At 39.1% G+C, this 23,674-nt stretch overlaps 2 protein-coding genes across 3 annotated transcripts in view; one reads left to right on the forward strand and one right to left on the reverse strand.

The window, feature by feature from the left end:
* Window positions 1-470: 470 nt before the first annotated feature.
* On the forward strand, window positions 471-5,036 carry star2 (steroidogenic acute regulatory protein 2). The gene is made up of 7 exons (XM_069691286.1): window positions 471-534; window positions 649-756; window positions 826-962; window positions 1,057-1,215; window positions 2,565-2,749; window positions 3,396-3,489; window positions 4,944-5,036. Exons 1-7 carry the CDS (start codon window positions 471-473, stop codon window positions 5,034-5,036), a joined length of 840 nt encoding a protein of 279 aa, XP_069547387.1.
* A 635-nt stretch (window positions 5,037-5,671) lies between these two features.
* The window catches only part of LOC138617128 (A disintegrin and metalloproteinase with thrombospondin motifs 14), a 44,134-nt gene continuing 26,131 nt past the window's right edge, over window positions 5,672-23,674 (reverse strand). For both annotated transcript variants that reach the window (XM_069691872.1, XM_069691870.1), the window contains exons 7-22: window positions 22,350-22,455; window positions 17,608-17,751; window positions 17,303-17,435; window positions 16,971-17,084; window positions 16,644-16,792; window positions 15,688-15,860; window positions 15,353-15,486; window positions 14,015-14,138; window positions 13,688-13,768; window positions 12,020-12,183; window positions 11,764-11,929; window positions 10,746-10,878; window positions 10,290-10,497; window positions 8,957-9,086; window positions 8,071-8,178; window positions 5,672-7,963 (exon numbers count right to left, since the gene is read on the reverse strand). In XM_069691872.1, the coding sequence (XP_069547973.1) occupies window positions 7,398-7,963; window positions 8,071-8,178; window positions 8,957-9,086; window positions 10,290-10,497; window positions 10,746-10,878; window positions 11,764-11,929; window positions 12,020-12,183; window positions 13,688-13,768; window positions 14,015-14,138; window positions 15,353-15,486; window positions 15,688-15,860; window positions 16,644-16,792; window positions 16,971-17,084; window positions 17,303-17,435; window positions 17,608-17,751; window positions 22,350-22,455 (2,633 nt within the window). In that variant the 3' untranslated portion in view covers window positions 5,672-7,397. The remainder of the gene's footprint in view (window positions 7,964-8,070; window positions 8,179-8,956; window positions 9,087-10,289; window positions 10,498-10,745; window positions 10,879-11,763; window positions 11,930-12,019; window positions 12,184-13,687; window positions 13,769-14,014; window positions 14,139-15,352; window positions 15,487-15,687; window positions 15,861-16,643; window positions 16,793-16,970; window positions 17,085-17,302; window positions 17,436-17,607; window positions 17,752-22,349; window positions 22,456-23,674) is intronic.

Below are 23,674 nucleotides of genomic sequence, written 5' to 3' on the forward strand. Positions count from 1 at the left end.
ATGGAAATGCAACCGTTGAATTTGAATCGTACGCAGAGTACCTCACCTCCACAAGGTCAGTGGCACACCGTAGGTAGACGTTGGGTTTTTGCAGTCAACTGCTCAAAATGCACATTTGAGGATTCATTGAAAATGAATTAATTACCTGAAAGAGGATTGCTTTGATTTGGGCTGTTGTAATACGTGAGAATCTCTAATATTAGAAAATTCTAATCTCCTCTTATTTTATATTCTAAAATTGTGATTTAATGCACAACACAATCAGCTCTTACTGTTGGATTTCCTTCTCTGCCTTACAGCCAACCCTTTTAGATACTGAAACCCTTGTCAAGCATGGCCTTCAGGTTTATAATACAGAACATTTCCTATCTTCTTCTCTGGCTCTTATCTCACTGGCGTGTCCTTCACAGGTCATATAAAGACCCGAGACACACTGTGCTGCTTTGCTGCCTCTGTCGAAGACAGACAACATGCTGCCTGCCGTCGTGAAGCTCTGCTGTGGAATCTCCTACCCACATCTGAGGAGTATGGCAGGTAAACACCTTCAACAATCTGAGAAGTTTCCATTTTATTACTTTCTCCGCAAATGATGCATTCTGGGTAATTCTCCTGAGTTTTTTGTTTAGTTTAGTTTTGATTTTCGTGCAGGACTTCAGCGCACAGCTGTGGCAGTGATAGGCCAGGAGATGACGCACCTGCAGAGATGGGGACAAGTCCTGCACCACATGACACCGCAACCTAGATTCACTTGTAAAGGTAAAATATAATCCGGTTATTGTCATTTGATGTTTTAGACTGTTCTTAAATAACAGGAGTCTTTTGCAGAGCCAAAAACAGAAGATTTAAAGGCTGGGCCAGCAAAAGAAAATCAGCTATTCTATGTGCAACAAGGTCAAGAAGCAATGAAAAAGGCTCTAAGTATGTTGGAGGACAGAGAAGGATGGAAAAAAGAGATCACAGAGGTAACGTGATTAAATCCGTGTGTCTTCAGTTGCCACCGCCTGAATTTAAGTGGACCTATCACCATTTTATGACTTGTTTGTGTCTCATATTTAGACCAACGGGGATGTGATCTGTAGCAAAGTAATACCAGGGGCCAGTAAGGTTTTCCGGCTGGAGGCGGTATTAGAGGCCAGCGTGGACACGCTCTACGACCTCCTGTTTGTCAGAGTTGAGGAGATGCACCAGTGGAACCCGAGCATACAGCACATCAAAGTGAGCAGCCGACCTTTCAACAATTTACAGGAGGCTAAAGTTGATAATTGGATGTTTCTTCTACTGAGATACTAAAATGTCTAAAAAAAAAAAAAAATACCAGGTCGGGCAGTCCCACTGACAAATACTAATAAATCAGACCAAGATTAAAAACATACCTGACTGACCCAGATACTCAATTAGCACTTTATGGAGATTTAGTTGCCTCCACATTTATTTTTTCAGCCAATTCATTGATGTTATCCAACATGTTTGCATCAAGAAATGTACGCGCATATTGTTAGATGTCTCATTAGAGACATTAAGTCACAACTCACGCGCGCAGATGATGTCGTTGTAACACCTGCAGATATTAGCAGATAGCTCGGAGCAGAGACGAGGTTAGGAGGAGCAGTTGATGATGTGAAATTGTCGGCTTGTTTATGTAAAAAAAACCCTGAAAACTATATACAAAAGTTGGTACAAAAATTCCCATGACACACACAAGATGTGCTTACAGGTTTCTGAAAAGCAAATGAAAATAACTTTTCAACCCAGTGACAATTTTACTTTTGACTGTCTCACTACAGTTACCTTATTTTCTAAAGTTGGTTTAACCCTATTTGAGTTAAACTTGTTTTCTCAACCTAGGTTCCTTCACATTTTAGTTTAGATATTCCTATCTATTAAGTTGACTTAAATCTGTCTCTCCTACCGAGGCTCAGATGTGTGGCTCTGGGTCCTTAAGGGTGGCTCACCATCTTGTCTCCAGGGTCTCTGGTGTGCAAACACCAAAAAGCTTCTTGTAACCTAAAAACCTCGCCTGTCATATGACATAAGACATATTTTAGTTTAACATCACCTTGCACTTAAATACAGGTCATTTGTAAGTTAACTTTGAGCGCACCCTGTAATGGCGGCGGCATTCAGCGGCAGTTTAACTAACGAGGCTAACGTTGGCTTGCTAATGCCTGATATATACATACAAATACATTCACTTTACACACAGAAAACTAATAAAATACACAACGCAGGATACTTTCCTTCTCACTAAGCTCAGTTACAGACTCTCTCTTCCTCTCTCTCTCTCTCTCTCTCTCTCCCCCTCCTTCGCTCCCCACCCACCCGCCCTCTCCCTTCCTCCCTTTCTCTCTTTCTTGCTACAACACCAAAAGTTAAAGAGGACTAATATTATGGCTGTTAATCTTTATTCTCTTAATATTTAATGTTGTGTTATTTAATTTTCCAGATTACATTTATTATTTGATTAACCTCTAATTTATTTAAGATTTAGGTTAAGGGTAAATAGACCTGGGTTACATCATGTCTTTTGCAAACTAAATTTCACTCATTTGTGTCTCTAATTTTAGATTCTGAAACATTTCGGACCAGAAACAATCATCACTCATGAGGTCTCAGCTGAGAAGGCAGGAAATCTGATCGGCCAAAGGGATTTCTTGAGCGTCAGACACAGTTGCAAACAAAAGTCCCGCGTCTATCTCGGAGGAGCAGCGATTCAGCTCGACTCACTCCCACCTCAGGCAGGCTTCGTAAGGTATGGGATTGTCTTCACGCAGCACTGAACAGGCAGTCTTCTTTAGTCATTAATCATCATGTTAAAAATGTACAAAACGTTCTCTGACGTTCATCTCATTCATCCAGGTAATGAGAAAAAAAAAAAAAGGAAAAAAACAACAGTAACAACAACAACAACAAAGAAAAGCGATTGTGTTGACTTGCTCTGACATTTAAATTTGACCTGACAGTCTGTGGCTGATTCAGATATTAGAGGCCTTATCGTCAGCTGTCATATTTCATGTGAGCAAAAAAATGGCTGATTCTAAACAGATGTCAGAGAATTTTGAACAGAACAACAGAATGAAACAAAAGCACACTTTTGAAGTTGTTGTATATGAGGTGATATATAAGGTTATTTAATGACCACGAAACACAAAGTAAAGCCAAAAGATCATTGGAAGTAACATTCTGTGGTCATAATCCAAAGTATCAGGCAAATTTATATGTTGACATGATGGTGATTAGATCACAGAGACATTTTAGTTTGGACCGATTGAAGGACCAGCAGCCTGACAATTTAAACTTACAGAGCCAAACACAGGAGGTCGAATGGAAATATACAACACGGCGAAGTATGTAATCCATATTAAACCTCGGCTGAATGTTTGGTTACGTGTGTGCAGAGCCGAGGATGGACCGACCTGCATCGTCATACAAGCTCTGGATGAGGACTCGACAAAAAGCCGCTTCACGTGGCTTCTCAACATGGATGTGAAGGTAAATTTATGAGTACACTAGTTTTTATTTTGTGGATGAAAATAGGTGAAAAATCTGCATATCGGTATGTATGCAGATATCATTCCAACATATGTGTTTGTTTAATAAATGCAGATGCAGATTTCCTAATGAAATGAACTGTCTCTGAACTCCATCATCTCTGCCAGGCTTTTATCTCGTGAGCAGTGAGTCTCTTAGATTGGCAATTATCTCCCATGGCGATACACAAACTCAAACAAAACAATACCATGGAGAATGAATCTGTTTCAGGTCTGCAGGTTTCAGTCTACGGCAGACAGTGTAAATTAATTTCTGTGGGGATGCCTGCAAACATGTGTCTCTCAGGTCAGGACCTTCTTTTGAAATTATGTTGGTAAGCGCAGAGCTCCTTGTATATATTCACAGAGGAGCAACACAACAAAACATTGCGGATGCAAATTACTGTGATATGGAATACACATTTCTGAGATAAGGCATATAACCACAGAATAAAATATACTAATGCTAAATATGCTGGTTACAAAGATAGGGACCCAGACCTCAGGAAGCCAGGGATGGTGAAGGGGGTGAATATGTGCAGATTTATCATTGAAAAATTTAAATGGAGTTTACTGAGGTATGTGCACAGTGTTTAAACAAATAAATACTATTATTGAGTATTTAGGTTAAATGGTCTGCACTTACCTTTTTACCTTAGTGGCCAGTGGGTTCAATTTATAGTTCAGTGTTATAGTTCAGGACACTCGAGCACATGGACAGGAGGAACTGGGGCTTTAACTGACAACCTCATCACGAGGAGTACTATTTAGGCTATAAAAGCAGTCGTGTAGTTTCTTCTGTAGCTTTAGAACGAGCTCTCTTGATATCTGAAAAAAAAAATCAGGGAGATTATGTCATAGTGATGTCATCTGGGTTTTCTAATTTTGGGCTTGTGGATTCCAATTTTTTTTATCCAAAATGTTGTATTTGGAAGTCTTTCAGAGGATATCAGGGTCTAATATGTTATTTGCTTTGATTAAAAGTTTTAAGTGCAACAATAAATCAACCTTTTTCACTTAAAGTCCCTGTAGTAGCTTTCTCTGGCAATTTGCTTTTTAACTTTGTCAACTGGATCTTATGGTCTTTTGCACCTGATGAAGTTTGCTCCTTGACATGGCGGTAGCTCAGTTTTCAAACTAAAAACTAAGTAAGTGACAACAAAGCCAAGACAATAAGATGTGGTTCAAAGCTTGTAAAAACGACTACTGAGTGTGGACCCATTGGAATATTATTATATGACATGACTACTCTCTTAAATCACTTTTTTTTTTTTTTTCTTCAGCCAACCCTATTCCCATTTTATTAATTGTGCAGCAATGGCACAGCTACCTGTTAATTACTGTCTCTTTTCACTACCAAGTCTGACAGTGCCACAATCATTTCAACTGTCTAACACAGATACCTTTGATCGTTAGGGGTGGCTGCCAAAGTCCATTGTCAATCAGGCTTTACCCCGAGCGCAGCTGGATTTCACCAGACACCTCCGCAGCCGTCTCAGCTTGAGCTGACGGAGTCTGTGTCACATCCACACCACAGCAGACAGCCTGCGATCGCTCACAGAGGAACACGGGAGGTGGAGGTACGGTGACAGCCCGGCAGCTCTGCAAAACACAATCCTTTGAGAGAAGTGAAAAAACGCTGCGCAGAAGAGGTGCCCGGCTTTAAGGTGCTGAAGAGCAGAGCTGGCAGAGACCAGTGCCAGCCTGGTAGAAGGAAGCTGGCTTACAATAGGAATTAATGTCACACTGCTACTCAAACCTCATTCAAATTTCCTGATGAAGAGTCAGCACTTGTCTCTTGATGCATGACTTTTTGCAAATGTATGGACAGAGTTAATAAAGTGCTTGAATGTGCCTATTTTTCATCCATCGGTTTATAAATATATCTTTAAGATCACATCAATAGAGACACTACACAACAGCTGTCTCTACTCAAATACACTAAATGTGCATGACTCAAATCAGACTGAACTCATCTGTGATGATGATGATTTTAATGCAGGGACACTCTGAGCAGCTACTTGGATGTTTCTTCCCACGGTTGCACTTGTCAACCACTAGAAAAAGAACTCAAAGTGAAACATAACCTCAGTAAATGAAGGTTAATAGCGGAAAGTGAAATAACAATAACATATGTCCGTTCTTTCAAATGTGTTTTACTTTGTTCACCATACCACTTAAAAATTCAATAAATATTAACATTTAAAGCTTTCATTCACATACGTATATACAAGAACTATACAATAAACATAATGACGTTATGAACCGCAATGCAGGAATGGTATAACAGTATAACCAACCACAGTCTGTAGACTTACAGCATCACCTGTATTTTCCAATTGCAACTTACAACTTTTCATAACTTGAAATTTACACTATATACATTATCATCTGAAAAATGTACCAGTTACAAAAAAAATATCATAATGTGTGTATTTTTTTTCTGAAATCTCTGTTCTTAAAGCATCAATGGACTGACTTTCACAAAGACAGACAGAGGGCATGCTACAGTGGGGTTGCAAACGGTCATGATTTTTTTTTTTTTTTTTATAAGTGAGGATAACCACCTGTATGTTAGATTTGGACATCAAAAAAAGAGCACCGGAGTCAGAGAAGCAGTGAAGCTTCCTGCCAGGAGTGATGACAGTGAAGACTCGAGTGTCCCACTGAAATAATCATACACTTAACAAGGGCTTAGTTATAATCAGTTATTAAGCTGATAAATGATTTAAAACATTAAACATTATTTAAAGTAGCATCAAAAAAAACAGTTTGACTTTTCACTCTGTTTCAGTTCGATGAGGGGATCAATATTGCTCTGCTTTGTTAAGCATGAAGTCTGGAAGCAGAGGAAACATGTATTTAATCCATTGTTTGGTCTAAAACCTTTGAGATAGCAGTAAAAAAAAAAAAAAAAAAAAAACAATACCATAGAAACCCATAATGACAGCTGAAAAATGTTTGTTTTGTCTGAGCGTTTAAGGTTAGAGTTTAGAGGAACAGCTGTGACGTAACACAGTCTGCTGAAACAGGAAAAGGATGCATGGAGTCGTGTCAGAAATCAACAGGTGGACAGCCAGAACTCCCTCTGTCGGTCCGACTTTAAATAGTATTTAGGCATATTTGTGTACGGGAGAGACATCTTTAAATTGGAGCTATTGTGAAATGGAAACTGTGGCACACAATGAATTAAATAAAATGAGATATGTTAGGGAGAAACATGGGGACAAGAAATATATATTTTTAGAATAATTTAGAATAATTTCTGCAATTCAATAAACCAATTAATGCTTCAGGCTAAAAATAATAAAGAATTTTGTCTTCGAACAGACTTAATTTAAATTGAATGAGTCAATTTTGCAATTTATTAATTGATTCTAACTGGACACTGCCAAGTTCTATAATTATTTTAGTGGCACACTCAAGAACCAATATATGGCACATGCACCTCCAAAACCATGACCTTTGACCTCTCCTCAGGTTCACAATACAAGTTCAATAGTAGTTCTAATGCACTTGAAATAAAAACAGGCTTACATAACTGTACACAGATAAAAACATGAATGTAGCAATGCAGTCATCACATTTTAAACACGTCTTGTAGTCGTTTTAGTTTACAGCACCTTCGTTTTGACATCATTTTTTTTTTTCTTCCGTTTCATATTTGAAGCACAGAGGGCAGAGCGACGCTGCACACAGGTCACTCTGGAGTTTTGATGAGGTAACCATCACTGGTCTGGAAAAAGTTCACTGGCATTGAAAAAAAAATCTTAAAGAGAAACTATCTGCAGCAAGACTTTGAGTGAATCAAACACTGCAAAGGTTTGAGACCGTCTCACTGAGCAGCTTGTTCACGACACCGCTCACTGTTCATTTCTGAGCCGACAGGGTTCTGTGACTCGAGTCCCTCTCAGATCCTAAATTGTCCCTTCTTGACCTGGCAGCAACTGGGCCTAAAGTGCTGTTTGGGCTGTGCTCTTTAGAGGCACCTCCACTAGAGTCCGCTGTGGGCCGTGGCGGCCCTGGAGGTAGAAGAGGCCCCGCATCTGAATCTTTCTTCCCAGCGCTGAGGAGAGAGTTGCTGGTGGGATGTTGGGGCAGAGCAGCATCTATCGATGGTGTAGCTTGAGCAGCGGCAGCTGTGGTTGGCACCGGGGGAGAGGGGAGAAGCCGTCGACTGATGGCTTTAGTGGTTTGTGGCGGGGTTTGGGTTGTGGCGACGAGAGGAGCCTTGAGTGAGGCTGGATGAGCAAAAGTGGAGGTCTTCGATTTGGCTAAGGCCACTGGGGTGTTGTGGAAGTCAGGATCATGTATGATGAAGCTTTCCTTCTTGTTGCAAGATTCACAACAAAGCTTATAATATCCAGGAATGGAGCAGTAACGAGCAAGAACCTCCATTTGGCAGAAAATCGATTTATCCCCAAGGCATGGCTCATCTAGTAATAACAGGAGAGATGACATCACCGAGAGCCAGACTGAAACAAAAAAACATGTCATATCACAGAGATTGATTTTGAAAAAAAAAAATTACACATCAACTTACTTGAAGAGATTTTCTGGACAGGGTTTTCAGGAACCCTTTGGTACACAGCTTCGTCTTTTGTCGTCGAATTTTCCATTGTTTGATCAGTAAGAGAAGACTCAGGCTGTCCTGGGGTTTAAAGCAGAAAAGACAGGAAAATAATTGATCTGAAAAATAAAACAGGAACCAAGAACAGCTCCTGACATGTTCTTCAAACTAATTTTTTTCCACTTTTTGCCTCTGCAGGGAAATGTAAATTACTCTTTGAATAGAAAGCAATATTAGAAAAGCTGCAGGAGGGAACCAGTGCAGAGATGTTTTGACACAGGAGCTAAGATATGTTTAATATTTTCCAGAGGGTACTTTGTTCACATATTTTGGACCGAGACCAGTTTGAACAACTGGTGTGATTAATCAGGCAAATAATGTAGTTAATCACATAAAGTTTATGAAATCAGCAAGGCAACATAATTTTGTCAACAGTTTGGGTCTTTTTCATAATTTTTTTTACAAAGATGATGCAAATAAGTCGATTGTTTGACTGTGAACCTGCAGACATGTTAAATCTGAAATTCCAGCAGTTATAACTGGATAAATTCTGCTCGTTTTTAAGGGGGCAGTTTTAGTATAACCATTTTTCCAGTTTGATTTGACTGCTGATTCTCGTGTGTCAGAAAAACAACAAACACTGCGTGAAATCTATCTTTGTAAAATCTACTGCTGGATGGATAAAACAAAATCTCTAGGATGCAGCGGAAGTTAACCCCCCCCACAAGTCAATCTTTCTGCATCTGTGATGAGAAGTAAAACAAATGTTTCATGCTGAGGCAATTTCCCTACAAAAGCCGGCAGGAAAACAGTCTGGTAAATCAAGACTGTTCCCTCATGACAGGCATGTGGATCTCACCTGGACACGGACTTAGTTTACAAATAAGGACCGTTTCCGGCTTCTCGCCCTCGCACTCTCCGATGGTGTTGTCGCTTGCCTTGCAGACGACCTGCCTTTGCTGAATCCCTTCGCCGCAGCTCACTGAGCACTGCCACACACCCAACACAGACACACATACAAACACACACACAGTGAGAATCAAGCTATATTGATATGACTCGGCACATACTGCACCCAAAAGCTCACGTTTTCTTTGCTACAACATAACCTGTTATTGTTTCATGTTGAGTTTGCATCAGCATTCACCGACTCTATGTTTCCTCATGTTGTTTCTTGCTGAAAGAAGGCAGTGATCACCAGATTGTACAACTTTCTGAGCTACAAAAACAAATAAGCTGCTGATTCTTAAAAATAAGGAGAAGTAAAATTACAAAGTGGATATGCTGCATATCCAATTTAATCCAACTGATTTTTGTAATGTCATTTTTTTTTGTTTTGTTTCTAGAATTCAACATGCATATATATTACATACACAGTAAATCAGCGTAAAATGTGGGAACATTTTATTGTCTTAATTAGTAAATTAGTCCTGACTGACTATAAGACCTGACTTGAGTTGCACAAAATCCCAGTCTAAACCAGTGATTCACTAAATCTGCTTACACTAATAAAATTCAAACCTGCAAAAATAGAACATTTTAGCCGCTTGGAAACAAGCTGCGGACACAACATTAACATGTCATCAGCTTTGAAGTTGATAGCAAACAGGTGCTTATTTAAACATCCAACACGGCATAGAAACATCATCATTCATGAGTCCAAACTAGTAAAGTCCTTTTAAAGTTTTAATCAGTAGCTAGGAAATATCAAAGAATCTGAGAATCTAAGAATAGCAGTAATGAAGTGTTTATAGCAGAATTATAAGCTGTGTTTGGTTATATATTAATTTATGACAAATATAATAATAACAGGTTATGTCACTGTTAAACTGAATTTAAATATAATTAAAATTGAAAGCGTCAGCTGGATATGTAGACTAAAACCTCTTGTATTGCTTATATATCAGTTTTATATTATATAAGTCATACATGGGCCAGTATTTAGTAACAATTCATCTCAACATGATAACTTTCAAGTCAAGTCAAGTCAAAGGTTTTAATGTCAATCCACCATATGTACAAGACTACAGAGGGATCGAAATATTGTTTCTCACAGACCCATGGTGTGCAAAATAAAAAGATAAAACAAAACTTCTGGTGCAATTTGTGTAATTCAGTGATATGTAAAACTCCACTTCTACAATGCTAATATATAACATATAACAGGAGATTACACAGGGATTTCGTCTCACCTGAGACCATGCCCCTGTCCTCCACTGGGCGGGGCACACGGTGTGGTTACAGGCTCTCCTCATCTCTGGACGACTGTCGGTGCAGTGTTTGCTGTGGACGAGCCTGTTGGTGCCGTTGTGGAGCGCCTGCATGCACTGCACCACCCTGGTCTGGTAGCCGAGCTTCCCGCAGGTCTTACTGCAGGGGCTCCACTCTTCCACCACCCATCTGTCAGCACAGCAGTATCTCCCTTAATGTTTGCCATTTCACATGGTAATTCACTGCTAGTTACTAGTAGCTCTTATATTCTATTAAATTGGCATAAGTCAAGTCATTGTGGACAAATGGAGCAGAAGCCATTATAACTACTACTAATGCAGAGTAGTTCTAATGGCTGCAGGATATAGCTTTGCCATTATTGGCTGTATACTGTATCTGGATATCCATTTGAATATCCGTTGTTAAAGATGACTTACGTGGGCTGGCTGCACTCTTGGATGTTGCAGCGTTTGCGGATGGGTTTAGGCTTTTTGCTGGTTTCACAGAAGTTACGATGCACCAAACGACTGTCACTCTTCCTCCTGCATCCATATTTTGTGTACTGTATGCCTGAGGGATTACAAATGTGTGCATAATGAATCCTCCTGCAAGGTCAAAGGTCATATACAGTATATCTAGTCTACAGTGGGGTAGAAAAGGCTGACACCACACTGAAATATCTATCATATTTTCATGTAAAACTGGAAATATTCAGAAAGTTGGTGGACTTAGTATAATATTTCTATAATATAAGATCAGATATACAAAATGAAAAATAAATATTGACCATTCTACATTATTTCTAGGTGATCATGTTAACTATTATATATATTATTATCATATATATATAGATATATATTATTATTATATCATTGTTTATTTGTTCTATGGCTTCCTCCCACAATCCAAAGACACGTGTTTTAGGTGGACAGATGCTTCTTAATTGGCTGTAGTTGTGAATGGTTGTCTATTTTTACTGGACTTTGAAACGGGACAGGCTCATCATACTTTTCCATATCTTTGCCAGAGTCAATCATCAGTGTAATTTCATGTGATAATTGTCATTACTGATTAGTCTTTATTACTATTCCCCTTTATTGATCTGTTGACCTATTGTTTATTGTATAATGTGGAAGTATTTCAAGTTCCCAGAGAAAGTTGGGCTTTTAAGGTGTGTTTAGTCTGAAAATAGCTAAAATTCAAAAAATATTGGATTTATAATGAAAAAGAGACAAAAGAAACAAATCTTCATATTGGAAAAACTGACCATAGAAAATGTTTGTCATTTTGATATAACTTATTCACAATGCCACTACAGATCAATAAGAAGTAGGTGACAAAACACCACAAACATCAGAGTAGATTAATCTTAGTTTTGTTTCTGAAAATCCACAAAGTTACAACTTGCAGCTATAATTGCGAATTTTAAAAAGAAATACACACACACTCACTGACCTCCTCCACAAGGTTTGGAGCACTGAGACCAGCTCTTCAGTGCCCACTCATATGTATCCAGCTCAGCAAGAAGCACATTGTTGTTGGTTATAAGCGGTAACAGGTCCTCATGTATAATATACTTATATGTTAAACTAATTTTTACATCTTCTTCTTGAGGAATGACCTGCAACAAAGTGAAGAGAGAGATAAATAGGACAAATTAGAGCTCAGAAAAAGTTAAAGATGATGATGATCCAGTTGCCGTACCACTTACCAGAACTATGATGCCTTCATGTAGAGGGCCACTTGTTTTAAGTGTCTCCTTCTCACTATCGATAGAATACTCCCACTGTAAACCATTTTCGATGAAGGTCTTTGATTCAGCTTCTTCACTTTTTGCATTAAGGAGGAAGTTTCCAGTGACTTGATTCTTCACAGCTACAATGAGAAAAAGGCAATTTTACACATTTCATGTGGATTCAAGGTTTATTCATTAACAATATCAAGAAAGGAAAAGAGAGCATCTTGCTAAATGCCATGGCCATTCTGATCTGTCCAATTTAGTCCCACAGAGAGCCATTGTAAGCTTGAAAGTCTGAGTCTGCAGCTCCTTGTTATACCTTAGGATATTTTTCAAAGCTCCGGTCTCATTACTTTTCACCCTACTGCTTAACAAAGAGCATGCAGCCTAGATTTAAAGGCTTCATCAATATATCGTGCTCCACCTTGTTTGCTGTATTAGGCTCAAACTGAAAGTTATTACCATAAGTCACCAGAATAGCTCCTATAATGTGAGTCATTGCAGGGGCGATTCTACATGTATTGCACTGTACCAATATTTTCCAGTGGTGGAATTAAATAGATGTGAGCCTCCGTGGAAGATAAGGTGTAATTATTTTTGCCTCTCCAGAGGATCCAGACTAAATAAGGTTCTTGCATTGATAGTGTTTGTTAAATTAAGCAAAGGCAAAAAACGAATCCTTCTAATTAATTTCTACTTTGATGAAAATTGTCATTAATAGAAATTGGGGCACAAAATGTGTGGTAATTATTGCATCCTGGCACTGTTTAAGTTTTTAAAGGGATAATCAACTGAAAATTGACATTTTGAGTATAAATGTGCTTTTTAAGCTTGACCGGTATATTTTAAACTACGCCTGCAGTATAATTCACTTCCTCAAAAACAGATTTATACATTCAGTAAAGTAAAATTGCTAAATATGCTAAATATGCTAATTTATGACAAGACTACAGCTTGTGACAAAACAGAAGCTATTTTTAGCCATAAGCTGTTGTTTAAAATATGCTAAACATATGGATCAGTGGCACAGAAATCCATTGTGGTGCAGGAGTGTGCAGCAAAGTTGCTGTAGATATTCTTCTTTTTGCCTTGTAATTACAGCTGCTACAAATACACTGCTGTCCTTTATGAAGAAGCAAGATTTTAGATTTTAGTGAAGTCCCACTTTAATCTGTTAGCTCTGAAGTTGTTGTTTTTTTACCGAAGTCGAAGACAGTTAGAGAGTTATCTAATCCTGTATAAACTTGTTTGATTTTGTTTCAGATCAGTGTTAATTTGATCAAATTGTATTAATGTAGGCAATGAAACAACATGTGCTGCACATTTGAAGCAACCAATTGATTAATTCATTGGGCTGCATGTTCAAGAGTCACTTGTACATCTGTATAACGTTGGTTTGCACAACAGAAATCTTTCATAATGTCCTTTAGGGCGAAACAACTCACTGATTCATTTTAACTGTGGGTGTTTTGGGTAAAATTACCTTTCAGACTGTGGAGACTTTTTTCTCTGGTCTGAAGCAATCCATGAAATTATGTAGCTACTTTCACAGGGTGAATCATCCAGCAACTACAGTCTAGATACCTGTATTTTGGCCAGTAATTCTCCTCACAAACCATTTATCTTTTTTCCAACACTCACCTATTATATGAGGAGATGTCTGGTTCTCTTCAATGACTATGTGGCGGGCTCCTATTGGGATGTCGAACATTTTCAGCATGCCTAACAAGACAAAGAGACACATCATGGTTCACCTGGCAGCCTTAAAAAGCGGACATATAATGAGCTGCCAAATATTTTCTGAATCATGTTACTGAGACAGAAAGTTTGCTCCATTTTTTCACAATCAAATGTGGTCAAACACAGGAACCGGGATGAAGATATATCACTGGCTAATGGATGAGCAGTTTTGAGCTGAAATGTCGACATCAATTACAGCACTGGTCTCTCCGTTTAGTTGTTGCTTACCATTCTTTTTGGGGGTCTTGGTGAGTGTCAGCTTCACGGTGCGGCAGTGAGAATTGTCTCCCTCGCACACTCCACATTTGTCCTCTTGTTTGTAAGATCCAACCTCCTTGTCGCAGCCTACATGCTGTGAGGGATAAGAGCAGATACAGTCAATCAAAACCATCACACTGCTGCATCTGACTTTTATACAGACTTAAATTACTGTGGGGGGCAAATGGTGCCATGGGGGAAATGCAGCACACATCTGGTTTGGATGGTGTCTGGTTAAAGATGAAGCCTGTTGGAAACACCTGGACGTAATAGGAGCGTAGCCAACAACACTGAGCACCTGTCCTAAAACTTTCAACATTCTGTCCAAGGTGAATAATGACACTAAATAAAAATTTCTGCGTGTGTGTCAGATGAAAGTGCAGAGTTGTGCATTATTTCATTCATCATTTTTACAGTTCAGTCATCAAATATCTGCTTAACTCCTTCTAAGGACACTATTTTCATCATCAAATTACTCTCTACTAAAGGTTAAAGCAGTGCAGGGAAAATCGCATTTGCAAAGCTCGGCTCAGCTAAAGTAAAAAATTCCTCTGGACTATTTGCTATATGAGGATGCGGATCTCTGGTACAAAACTGGCATCGAAATAAGTGTGGTAATAAAATAATGGCAATTTTAAATCTGATTTATTGTAGTATTGTAGTGTTTACACAGTATAAAATTCTATTTTTAAATGTTTACTTTTAGAGTGACATGTTTATGTTAACATTAGTGCTGAATTTTAAATGATATTTTGGCATGTTTTTGTTGTGTAATTGGCATTTACAAAATGTCAGTATTCTCTGAGATAACGAATGATTATACATGATTAGGGAATTAGAAAAATAAATGATATTTAAAGTCCCCTTCTAAGCAGACATGTGCTTAGTTTGTTGTTACTGCTCTTGGATGTTTGACCTTCTTAGTGCGGAATAATCTGAATGCAAAGTCTGACACTAAAAGACAATTTTCACATTTCATTTTCATAATTGAGAAAAGGTTTCTCTGCTCATCTTCAATCTGAAGCTGAGATGTAAATGTTTGAGCATGATATTTTGTAACCACTAGCTTGGGTGATGTGATTTAAAAACTTCTGCAAAAACACAAAGAAAATGGATTTTTCAGTGAAGTAAAAGACGTGAACAACATTTGTATTTTCATAGCTTTTTCAATAAGTTAAAAGGAGTTGGTGTAATTAGAAGAATTTTGGATGATATTTTCCTTCTGGTAAAAATCCCATTAGACATAAACTAATACTCAAAGGCGTATTTTACGTGTCAAAAAGGTGAGTCCACAGAGTAAACACTTACCAGACACTCTCCTCGAGCGCACACGCTGAAGGGGTCTAAGTAGCTGCATCGTGTCCCATCATGCATCACTTGGTTCATGAACACCACCTCTCCTGTATCCTTTGACTTACAGCTCAGCTCGCATTTACGGGCCTCTGAAAACACACAAACACACACTTCGATTCATTCCAGTATCTTCAAGAATCTGACAAAGAAATGAACAGGTCCCAGAGGAATGATAACACCTACGAATGTGCTTGCGCACGGTTGCTCCTGCAAATATCATCAGTCCTTTGCATAAAAATGTCAAGCTCTGAAACGGAGAGCCAACTTTGCTTCACTCTTTACAGACTTACCATCTGGGTGCTCATACGGCAGCCAGGTGTGCTTGACGTTTTTGTGGTATTTGTTGCTTCTCTGGATGCACTGCTGAGCACGGAAGTCCTCGTAAGGGCCAGCACACTCCTCCGTGTTGCACATCTGGTAGTCGAAAACAGAGCCGGGGCAGTCGCGACCACCGTAGGCAGGCCTGACCAATGACAAAAAAACGATGCCTTCCATCATGAGATGATTCACAACTAATCCTTCTTGGTGTAATTCCAGAAAATGAGTTGTAAGTCTATTAAAATTAGGTGGTTGAAACCGGATCCTTTGACATATTTTAAAATGTTATGAATTGGAACAAACAGAATATGCGCCAAGACTCCAAAAGCCCAAAGAGGATACAGAAAATAATGTAAGACATGGAGTGACAGCTATAGCCAGTAATTTAATGTAACAAGCGGAAGGGAAAATCCACTTCAAAGATTGAGTTATCACCATCATCTGCAATTTCTTGCAAGTTCTTCCTGCGTTAAGTATTTATTTCTGTTTCCCTGTTGAACCATATTGTGGAACAACAGAGTCCATCAACACTTCAAAATTTGAACGCTTGAGTATTCATACAAACTTTCTGAGTAAATCTAATTTTATCACTGACCTCATCCCAGTTTAAAACTCAAGTCTAACTTCATGAAATAATCACAAGAAGTCCAAAAACAGGAGGAAATGATACATGGATATGTGCTGTCGAATGTAAGTCATAATGCTGCTTTATAATATATCTCTATCACTAGACATCCTTTACAATGTGAACACAATACATAGTGACAAAACCAGCCCTGCTATTCTGGTCTGTAATCACTATTACAGTACCATCATCTGTTGATTGAACATCAAATGAACTATTTTGGCCCTGAATAAGTAGCCGATTTAGTTTCAGTGTGTTCTCTTTTCCTTTTTACGGGCCACCCAGAATTAGTTCCACACTCACGGAGGGTTGTTGCACTGTCTGCTGCGAGAGCGAACTCCACCTCCACAAGTTCTGGAGCAAGAGCCGAACTTTGACCAGGAGCCCCAACTCCCATCGTGGCCCTGAGGCTCCTGGCTGGATCTCCAGATGCAATGGCCCTTGAAGCACCACTGAAAATATGACAAAGGCAGGAGAAAAGACAGCACTAAGAGGCCGAAAGAAAGAAAAGGATGTCTCGACAAATAACAGCTGACGACTATTTTCTCCCCATTTAATTTCTTCAGAGAACTCCACTTTGCAATTATTGTACACGCACCCACACACAATAATTGGAGTGACATTTCTTACTTTTCCGGGTGCACACTCTGTCCCGTCTACCGGAGGTCCTTTTTTGGTTTTACAGAAGTACTGGTTGTCGGGGTGGCTGCACCACAGTTGCTTGCAGGGGTCGTAAGTTCGAAACTAAGAGGAAAACAGCAATTATAAGCTTAAGCTATTCTTTTTGGAAATAACTATAAAGTAAGTCATGACAGTGAGAAATGAGGTACATGTTGTTTTTTTTTTATTGTTCTTTTAAATCCCATTGTATTTGTGCTGTATTATAATATTACACCGATTTCTTTTCTAATGCTACAGTACGTCATGTTTATTTTGTTTATCACACTGTGTGGCGGACTTACAGCTGTGCACATTTTATAACCAACACCAAAATCAAAGCGGCACTGCTCATCCATTGAATAATTTATCCCAGGGAGCTCAGGAAGTTTGGGCCACTTATGTTCAAAGGGATCATCCAGCAGGCAGTCGTAGGAGCTGAGGAAAAGATGAGAATAATATCTTCATAAATGTGACAATATCATGTTAGATCTTTGGACAGGAGACCACACGAGAAAAAAAAAAAAATCAATAACACACTGAGTTCACACCAACAGCTGTGCAGCCAAGAGAAAATGAGGAATAGTGGAATGGGAGAGGCAGAACGTACTGGATGTATCTATTGAGCTCCTGCTTGCTGCAACGTGACCAGTGATAGCGGTGGAAAGCTGCCTGGACAAGAGGTGCCATGATGCTGCCCATACTGGTCTCATCAGCACAACGATTCCCCTGACCATCATGCTCCATGCCCAACCTAAAAGGGGGAAGACAAGTATATTCAACAGGAGCGCAAGCAGAGTGAATATGTGTCTTTCCAAGGGTCCACAGATCAACACTAAGTCTTGTCCTGACTATCGATCACGTCCTGAGCACATACATTCTTTCATTTTCTGCTGCTGCTTTCAGTAACGCACGCTACTTACACAAAAACTATTTTAATATAAAAAAGAATTGGTATCGATATTCTGATCCTGGTATTATTTGGAACAAGATAATTTTTTTCTGTTTTTAGACGTCTTTAACAACAAACAGCACCAGAAGATTGACCCTATTAAGAATGGAGCCAAATCTTCTCTTCCAACTCCCAGCAATAAAAAGGAAATAAAGAAATTCCATGATTACTTATAATATTCACTTTACATGGGCGCTTTTTTTGTTTGTTTTTTAAATAAAAAAATCTTTTGAACGGTAAAATCCCAGAGCACCTTTCAGACAGGCACATCAAGAAATCCTGGCGTTGGTGGAACCTGACCACTGCCAGGATTTTAGCTCCATTGACGCACAGACAAAGCCTCAAAATGATGACCATACTGGCCATTACTGCAGGAGGTACTCATCTATTTCACAAAATGTGGACAGAAAACCACAGGAACATGCTTCAGCTGTTCAGAGACTGATTAAAAAGAAATCCTCAACAGTGCTGCCACCATCTGTCCTTCCTTTATATCATCTTTAGCTCCATGTTGAGACATTGAAGTGAAATACTGTCAACAAGGGGTTACAAAATACCCTGCAGTAACCTGTCTCATCCCTGTTGGAGGTGACAACACAGGAAGGCATCTTTGTTGACAAAATAGTAGAACCAAAAACTAAACATTACCATCACAAATATCCGACCTACAGTGCATAATCTGGATTGCGTTCGTTTAAAATCAGTGAATCTAATAAATTACCAGCTATATGCATGTTCAGCATGTAGCTATACATTTATTCGGAGTGTCCTTGGACAAACTGTGCATATAAACAGTTGCCTGCTGTGGCCCATAGTAACACCATGAGAGGGATGACAGTAAATCAAATTAAGCTGCGGGTGGTCAGATCAAAACAACAAATACATATTAAACCCCTCGTTAGAGCCGAGGGGAGCTGCAGAGTCAGGTGATGATTCTCTGCTGGTTCATCACTGTGAGCAATGATGAACTTTCACACACACAAATGTAATCAACAATTGATGGACAGTATTGATCATTGCTACATTAAATCAATGATCCATTGGTTGCTTCAGGAAAATCAATATGTGTTTTCCTTATTGCATATTGATCATTTATTGAATGATACAAACATAACGTGTCTGTGTGCTGAAAGATTAGCACTTATTCATCCATACAGCTTGAATTCTACCTAATCCTGATCAGGGTCATGGAAAGCTGAAGCTTGTTCCCGTGTAAACTGGCCATAAAGGCAGATGATGCAGCGGTGAAGTTGTCTATCAGCCGATCACAGAGCTAAAACCCACCTACCGCAGTGTTCTTTTCATGAGTTTGGACTGAGGACACCAAAGCACGCAGACAGGACCCAGCTAGTCATGTCTGGTTTTAACGCGGGTCGACAGCTTTAAGGACACCACAGAAACACTGCGCTGCTCTGATGTATACGTAACAAAACCTATTTCAGGATTACCAAAAATAAATAAGGTCAATTTCTGACAAAGCACGAACAAAAGTTCTCCACACATATCTCAGAAAAGGTTTTGGATTTATGTCATGAATTTATCCATTGTGAAATTCATGCCTCATATGGGGAGGAAATGTTTGAAACTGAATTAGATGATTCAGATGAACAGGTCTGGCTGCTTCTGAAAACGCTGACAAGCCTTCATTCAAATAAGCTGATGAAGAAGATGGAAATCCAATAAAACCCTTTACATCAGTAAAACTGTCCAAAAATACAAATTGATTGCACAACACATCATTTAAACAGGACCTATAAGATGAAGCTTTCTAGGTGAGTAAGTGAAGAAAATATCACATTTTCCTTTAAAAATGTGATTTTACAGAACAAGAGTCAGTCTTGCTAAAGTATTAGAAGTGCACATATTACTTACTGAAGAATAAGATTCTACTATTCAGCGTGACAATCAGATATTTTCTGTCTGAATGCTTAATGAAGGATTACTTGCATTTTAGCAGTATTCTTCATTCATATGTCCGAATCTGTTTTGGTGCTTTGTGAAGAATAAAAAAGATTATTGTTAAAGTTACACAATGTCCATTATATCTTGCTCATTATGTTCCATCTATTTTGATATCTAGGTAAGCTCCACTGCAATTATATGAAAAGGACAGTGAGGACAGTGACAGAAAAATGGACACTAGTTTTCTCTGCACTTCAAACAGTAGGAATACTATTTATTTGATTTCTAATGGCAAATAGTCTGAATTTTAAAAAGAGTAAATCACTTTCATCCTGATTTTTGTTAACATTCATTGAAAAGTTGTTCTGTTTCTTACTGCAAGAGGACACTGTTCACCACAGTTTGTTGCAGGGACAGTTTAGCACATTTGCTTCTGGTCACAGAAAGTGAAGGAAAGGCGGGGAAAGACTTGTTATTTTTTTTATTTTATTTTTTTAATGAAAGTTTAATTTACATTCTCACTTTTCTTGATTATGTAATCAATACATTTGAATAGTTTTGAACTCTTGGATCCCTCTGCAATTAATTGCGTCATTCTGTGTAGAGGGTTCAGAATATTTGATGGCTGTTTTGACCGATGTTCACATTTGCATTTTATGTTGCTTAGTCAGTCAGTGTGGTGGAAATATTCAGGGTTACGGGCTTAAAAACAAAAACAAAACAGGTACTCAGATCTACCTGGTGACCAAACATTATCGTGTCACTGTTGTCCAGTTTGGTGAGTATGATGCCTTCAGCCTTTGATTTGGTTGTGCTTGATGATTCAAAGGTCTCTCAGCAGAGGCTTGAACCCTTTCCCCTGTTCACTGTTGACCGATAAAGACATTGTTGACATGTTCTCCTGCTCTTTTATGTGATGTGGCAGTCAGCACTTACAGTACCGCATAAGCTTTCAGAGCTTCATTAGAGGAGAAGCAGGCTATTTGAAGCTGCGTATAATTATAACAACAGCTCAATAAATTATTGGATTGGACCTAGCCTGCTACACTGATTTTAAAAAATTAACCAGAGAGCTGCACAGATGTGGAGGTAACTACTTTCACTGATGTACCTTTCATAAAAGACAAGGTTGGGGGTACTGGTAGCTTAATGGTTCAGGCAGATACCACTTACAGTGCATCCGGAAAGTATTCACAGCACTTCATTTTTTTTCCAAATGTTGTTATGTTACAGCCTTATTCCAAAATGGATTAAATCTTTTTTTTTTTCCCCTCAAAATTCTACAGATAATACCCCATAATGATAACGTGAAAAAAGCTTTTTTTTTTTATTTTTGCAAATCTATTAATAATATAAATTGAAAAAATTACATGTACATGTATTCACAGCCATGATACTCAAAATTGAGCTCAGGTGCATCCTGTTTCCATTGATCATCCGTGAGATGTTTCTACAACTTGATTGGAGTCCACCTGTGGTAAATTCAGTTGATTGGACATGATTTGGAAAGACACACACCGTCTATATAGGGTCCAACAGTTGACAGTGCATGTCGGAGCACAAACCAAGCCATGAAGTCCAAGGAATTGTCTGTAGACCTCCGAGACAGGAACGCTGGAGCTCTGTCAGAGTGACCATCGGGTTCTTGGTCACCTCCCTGACTGAGGCCCTTCTCCCCCGGTCGCTCAGTTTGGCCGGGCGGCCAACTCTAGAAAGAGTCCTGGTGGTTCCAAACTTCTTCCATTTACGGATGATGGAGGCCACCGTGCTCATTGGGACCTTCAATACTGCAGAAATGTTTCTGCACCCTTCCCCAGATCTGTGCCTTGATACAATCCTGTCTCGGAGGTCTACAGGATGCACCTGAGCTCAATTTTGAGTGTCATGGCAAAGGCTGTGAATACTTATGTACATGTGATTTTTTTTTTTTTCGTTTTATATTTTTAATAGATTTGCAAAAATTTCAAAAAACGTTTTTCACGTTATCATTATGGGGTATTGTGTGTACAATTTTGAGGAACAAAATTAATTTATTCCATTTTGGAATAAGGCTTTAACATAACTGTGGGAAAAGTGAAGCGCTGTGAATACTTTCTGGATGCACTGTAATTATAGGTCAATTTCAGCCTGTGCTGCATGGTTGCATGTCACTTCCCTCTCTCTTACCTGGTTTCCTGTCTACACCCACACTGCCTTTCATAATTAAAAAAAAAAAAAAAAAAAAAAGCAAAAATACCAAAAAACTGCAGTAATAAAAAAAACAGGTTGACATTTTGGAAACATGTTTATCCACCTTGATACTACCCTCGTTAATCATACATAAAAAGGAGAGTTGGCACCTGGAGACCAGATGCTTCGTTTTCTAAGACAACAGAGCCTCGTTAAAGTTTGATTATAGACGACAGTTATACACTGCCATGCAAAATTATCAGCTTAATTGAATGCAGTCAGATCCTGCGAGACTCTGCAGGCCCTTTCATCATGATGCCATTACTCACACATGGCCGGTTTCGTGAGCAACCACAAAGGCGGAGGAGAAGCCGTCCTCGTGGTTCAGAGTGCAGCTCCTCAGTGGGTGGCACATCCCCGTCACTGGAGCATAACCTGGGCAACAGAAAAAAAGACCACACAGCCCAAATAATCAAGCACCAGAGTGGAGGTGGTGACATTCTCATGCAGTGCGATAGGGTGGAAAATTTGCTCTCTATGTGGCATTATTGAACTTACATAAAAAGGTCCACACACTGTATATATAAGTAATGATCTCATAGGTTGCATTCAGGCAGTAACACTCGAACTGACTCAAGGTGAGCTAAAGAAATGATGGACCCTCATTCAATGACTGAAAAGTACAAGTAACTGAATCATTATGTTCAAACAAGGTTAACAAAGTGTCATTGATATTCTGTATTCAGAGCCAGATGCAATTCAATGGTATCACAGTACATCTTTAGGCTATGCCAAACAACTAAAATACTGAAGGCTTTATGTCTAAATCTTAAAAGTATCTTTGCTTAATGAATAGCAAGAGAGTTTGATCAAGTGGAGAGAGTGTGAAGGAGACTGAAGCTTCTGTGTCACAGCTTGTGTATGCAACATTGCCTCACTATACCTAAAGAAAATCCCAAAGCACTTTCAGAAGCCCTGTCATCATTACCCAGCAGACACCTGCCTGGCGTCTCACAACATTTTCACACCAGGACCACAAACTTTGAAGCAAAGCACAGACATTAAAACATAACTCGATCAAGAGGTGTGCAGAGATTCAGCTTAGCGCATTTGGTTTGGTTCAGAAGCACGCTCGTTCCGGCCTTCTTTATGGCGGCTCTCAGATAATATTCATGCTTTCTGACCTTCACAAGACCATTTTTTGGCATGCAGGTAAAAAGCAGAAAATGCAGCAGGCAGACAGCTGGTGATAAAGACTCTTGAAAGGCATGTATATAAGGTTATGTTGATGGTGCTGAAAAAGAGAAATATCTGCAGCAAGTTATTTCAGTCATAGCAGAGTGTGGGTTTTTGCTACAGGATGATATTTATGAAGACCAGTTTTTGATCCAGATGATTGATGGGTCTACTCATAGATGACAGCAAAATCGACGCATTAAGGCTGCAAGTGAGATAGCAAAACATGAAAGCATTTGTCGAGCAAAACTGTTTATCTGAAAGGCAGATAAAAGGAGTTCAGGAGAATGCAGATTGCATTCCCATGATGAGGCCGTTTGGAGCTTTGCACATGGAAGCGAAAAGGTGCATGAGCAGCTATGATCATAAGTGTGTTTTTCTACTGTTGATGTCAAGAGTGAGGAGAGGGTTGGTCTCT

This window comes from Brachyistius frenatus, unplaced genomic scaffold (assembly GCF_029030835.1).
Source record: "Brachyistius frenatus isolate BFR_SWC_R1_liver_20210118 unplaced genomic scaffold, ASM2903083v1 Contig_11, whole genome shotgun sequence".
In the NCBI taxonomy this organism is placed as follows: Eukaryota; Metazoa; Chordata; class Actinopteri; family Embiotocidae; genus Brachyistius; species Brachyistius frenatus.

Excerpts from the sequence above, each read along its gene's own strand:
- star2 (XM_069691286.1), top strand. The coding sequence starts at position 471 with ATGCTGCCTGCCGTCGTGAAGCTCTGCTGTGGAATCTCCTACCCACAT. Across the intron at positions 963-1,056 it reads GGAAAAAAGAGATCACAGAG|ACCAACGGGGATGTGATCTG; the intron begins GTAACGTGATTA and ends TCTCATATTTAG. Across the intron at positions 2,750-3,395 it reads CCTCAGGCAGGCTTCGTAAG|AGCCGAGGATGGACCGACCT; the intron begins GTATGGGATTGT and ends ACGTGTGTGCAG.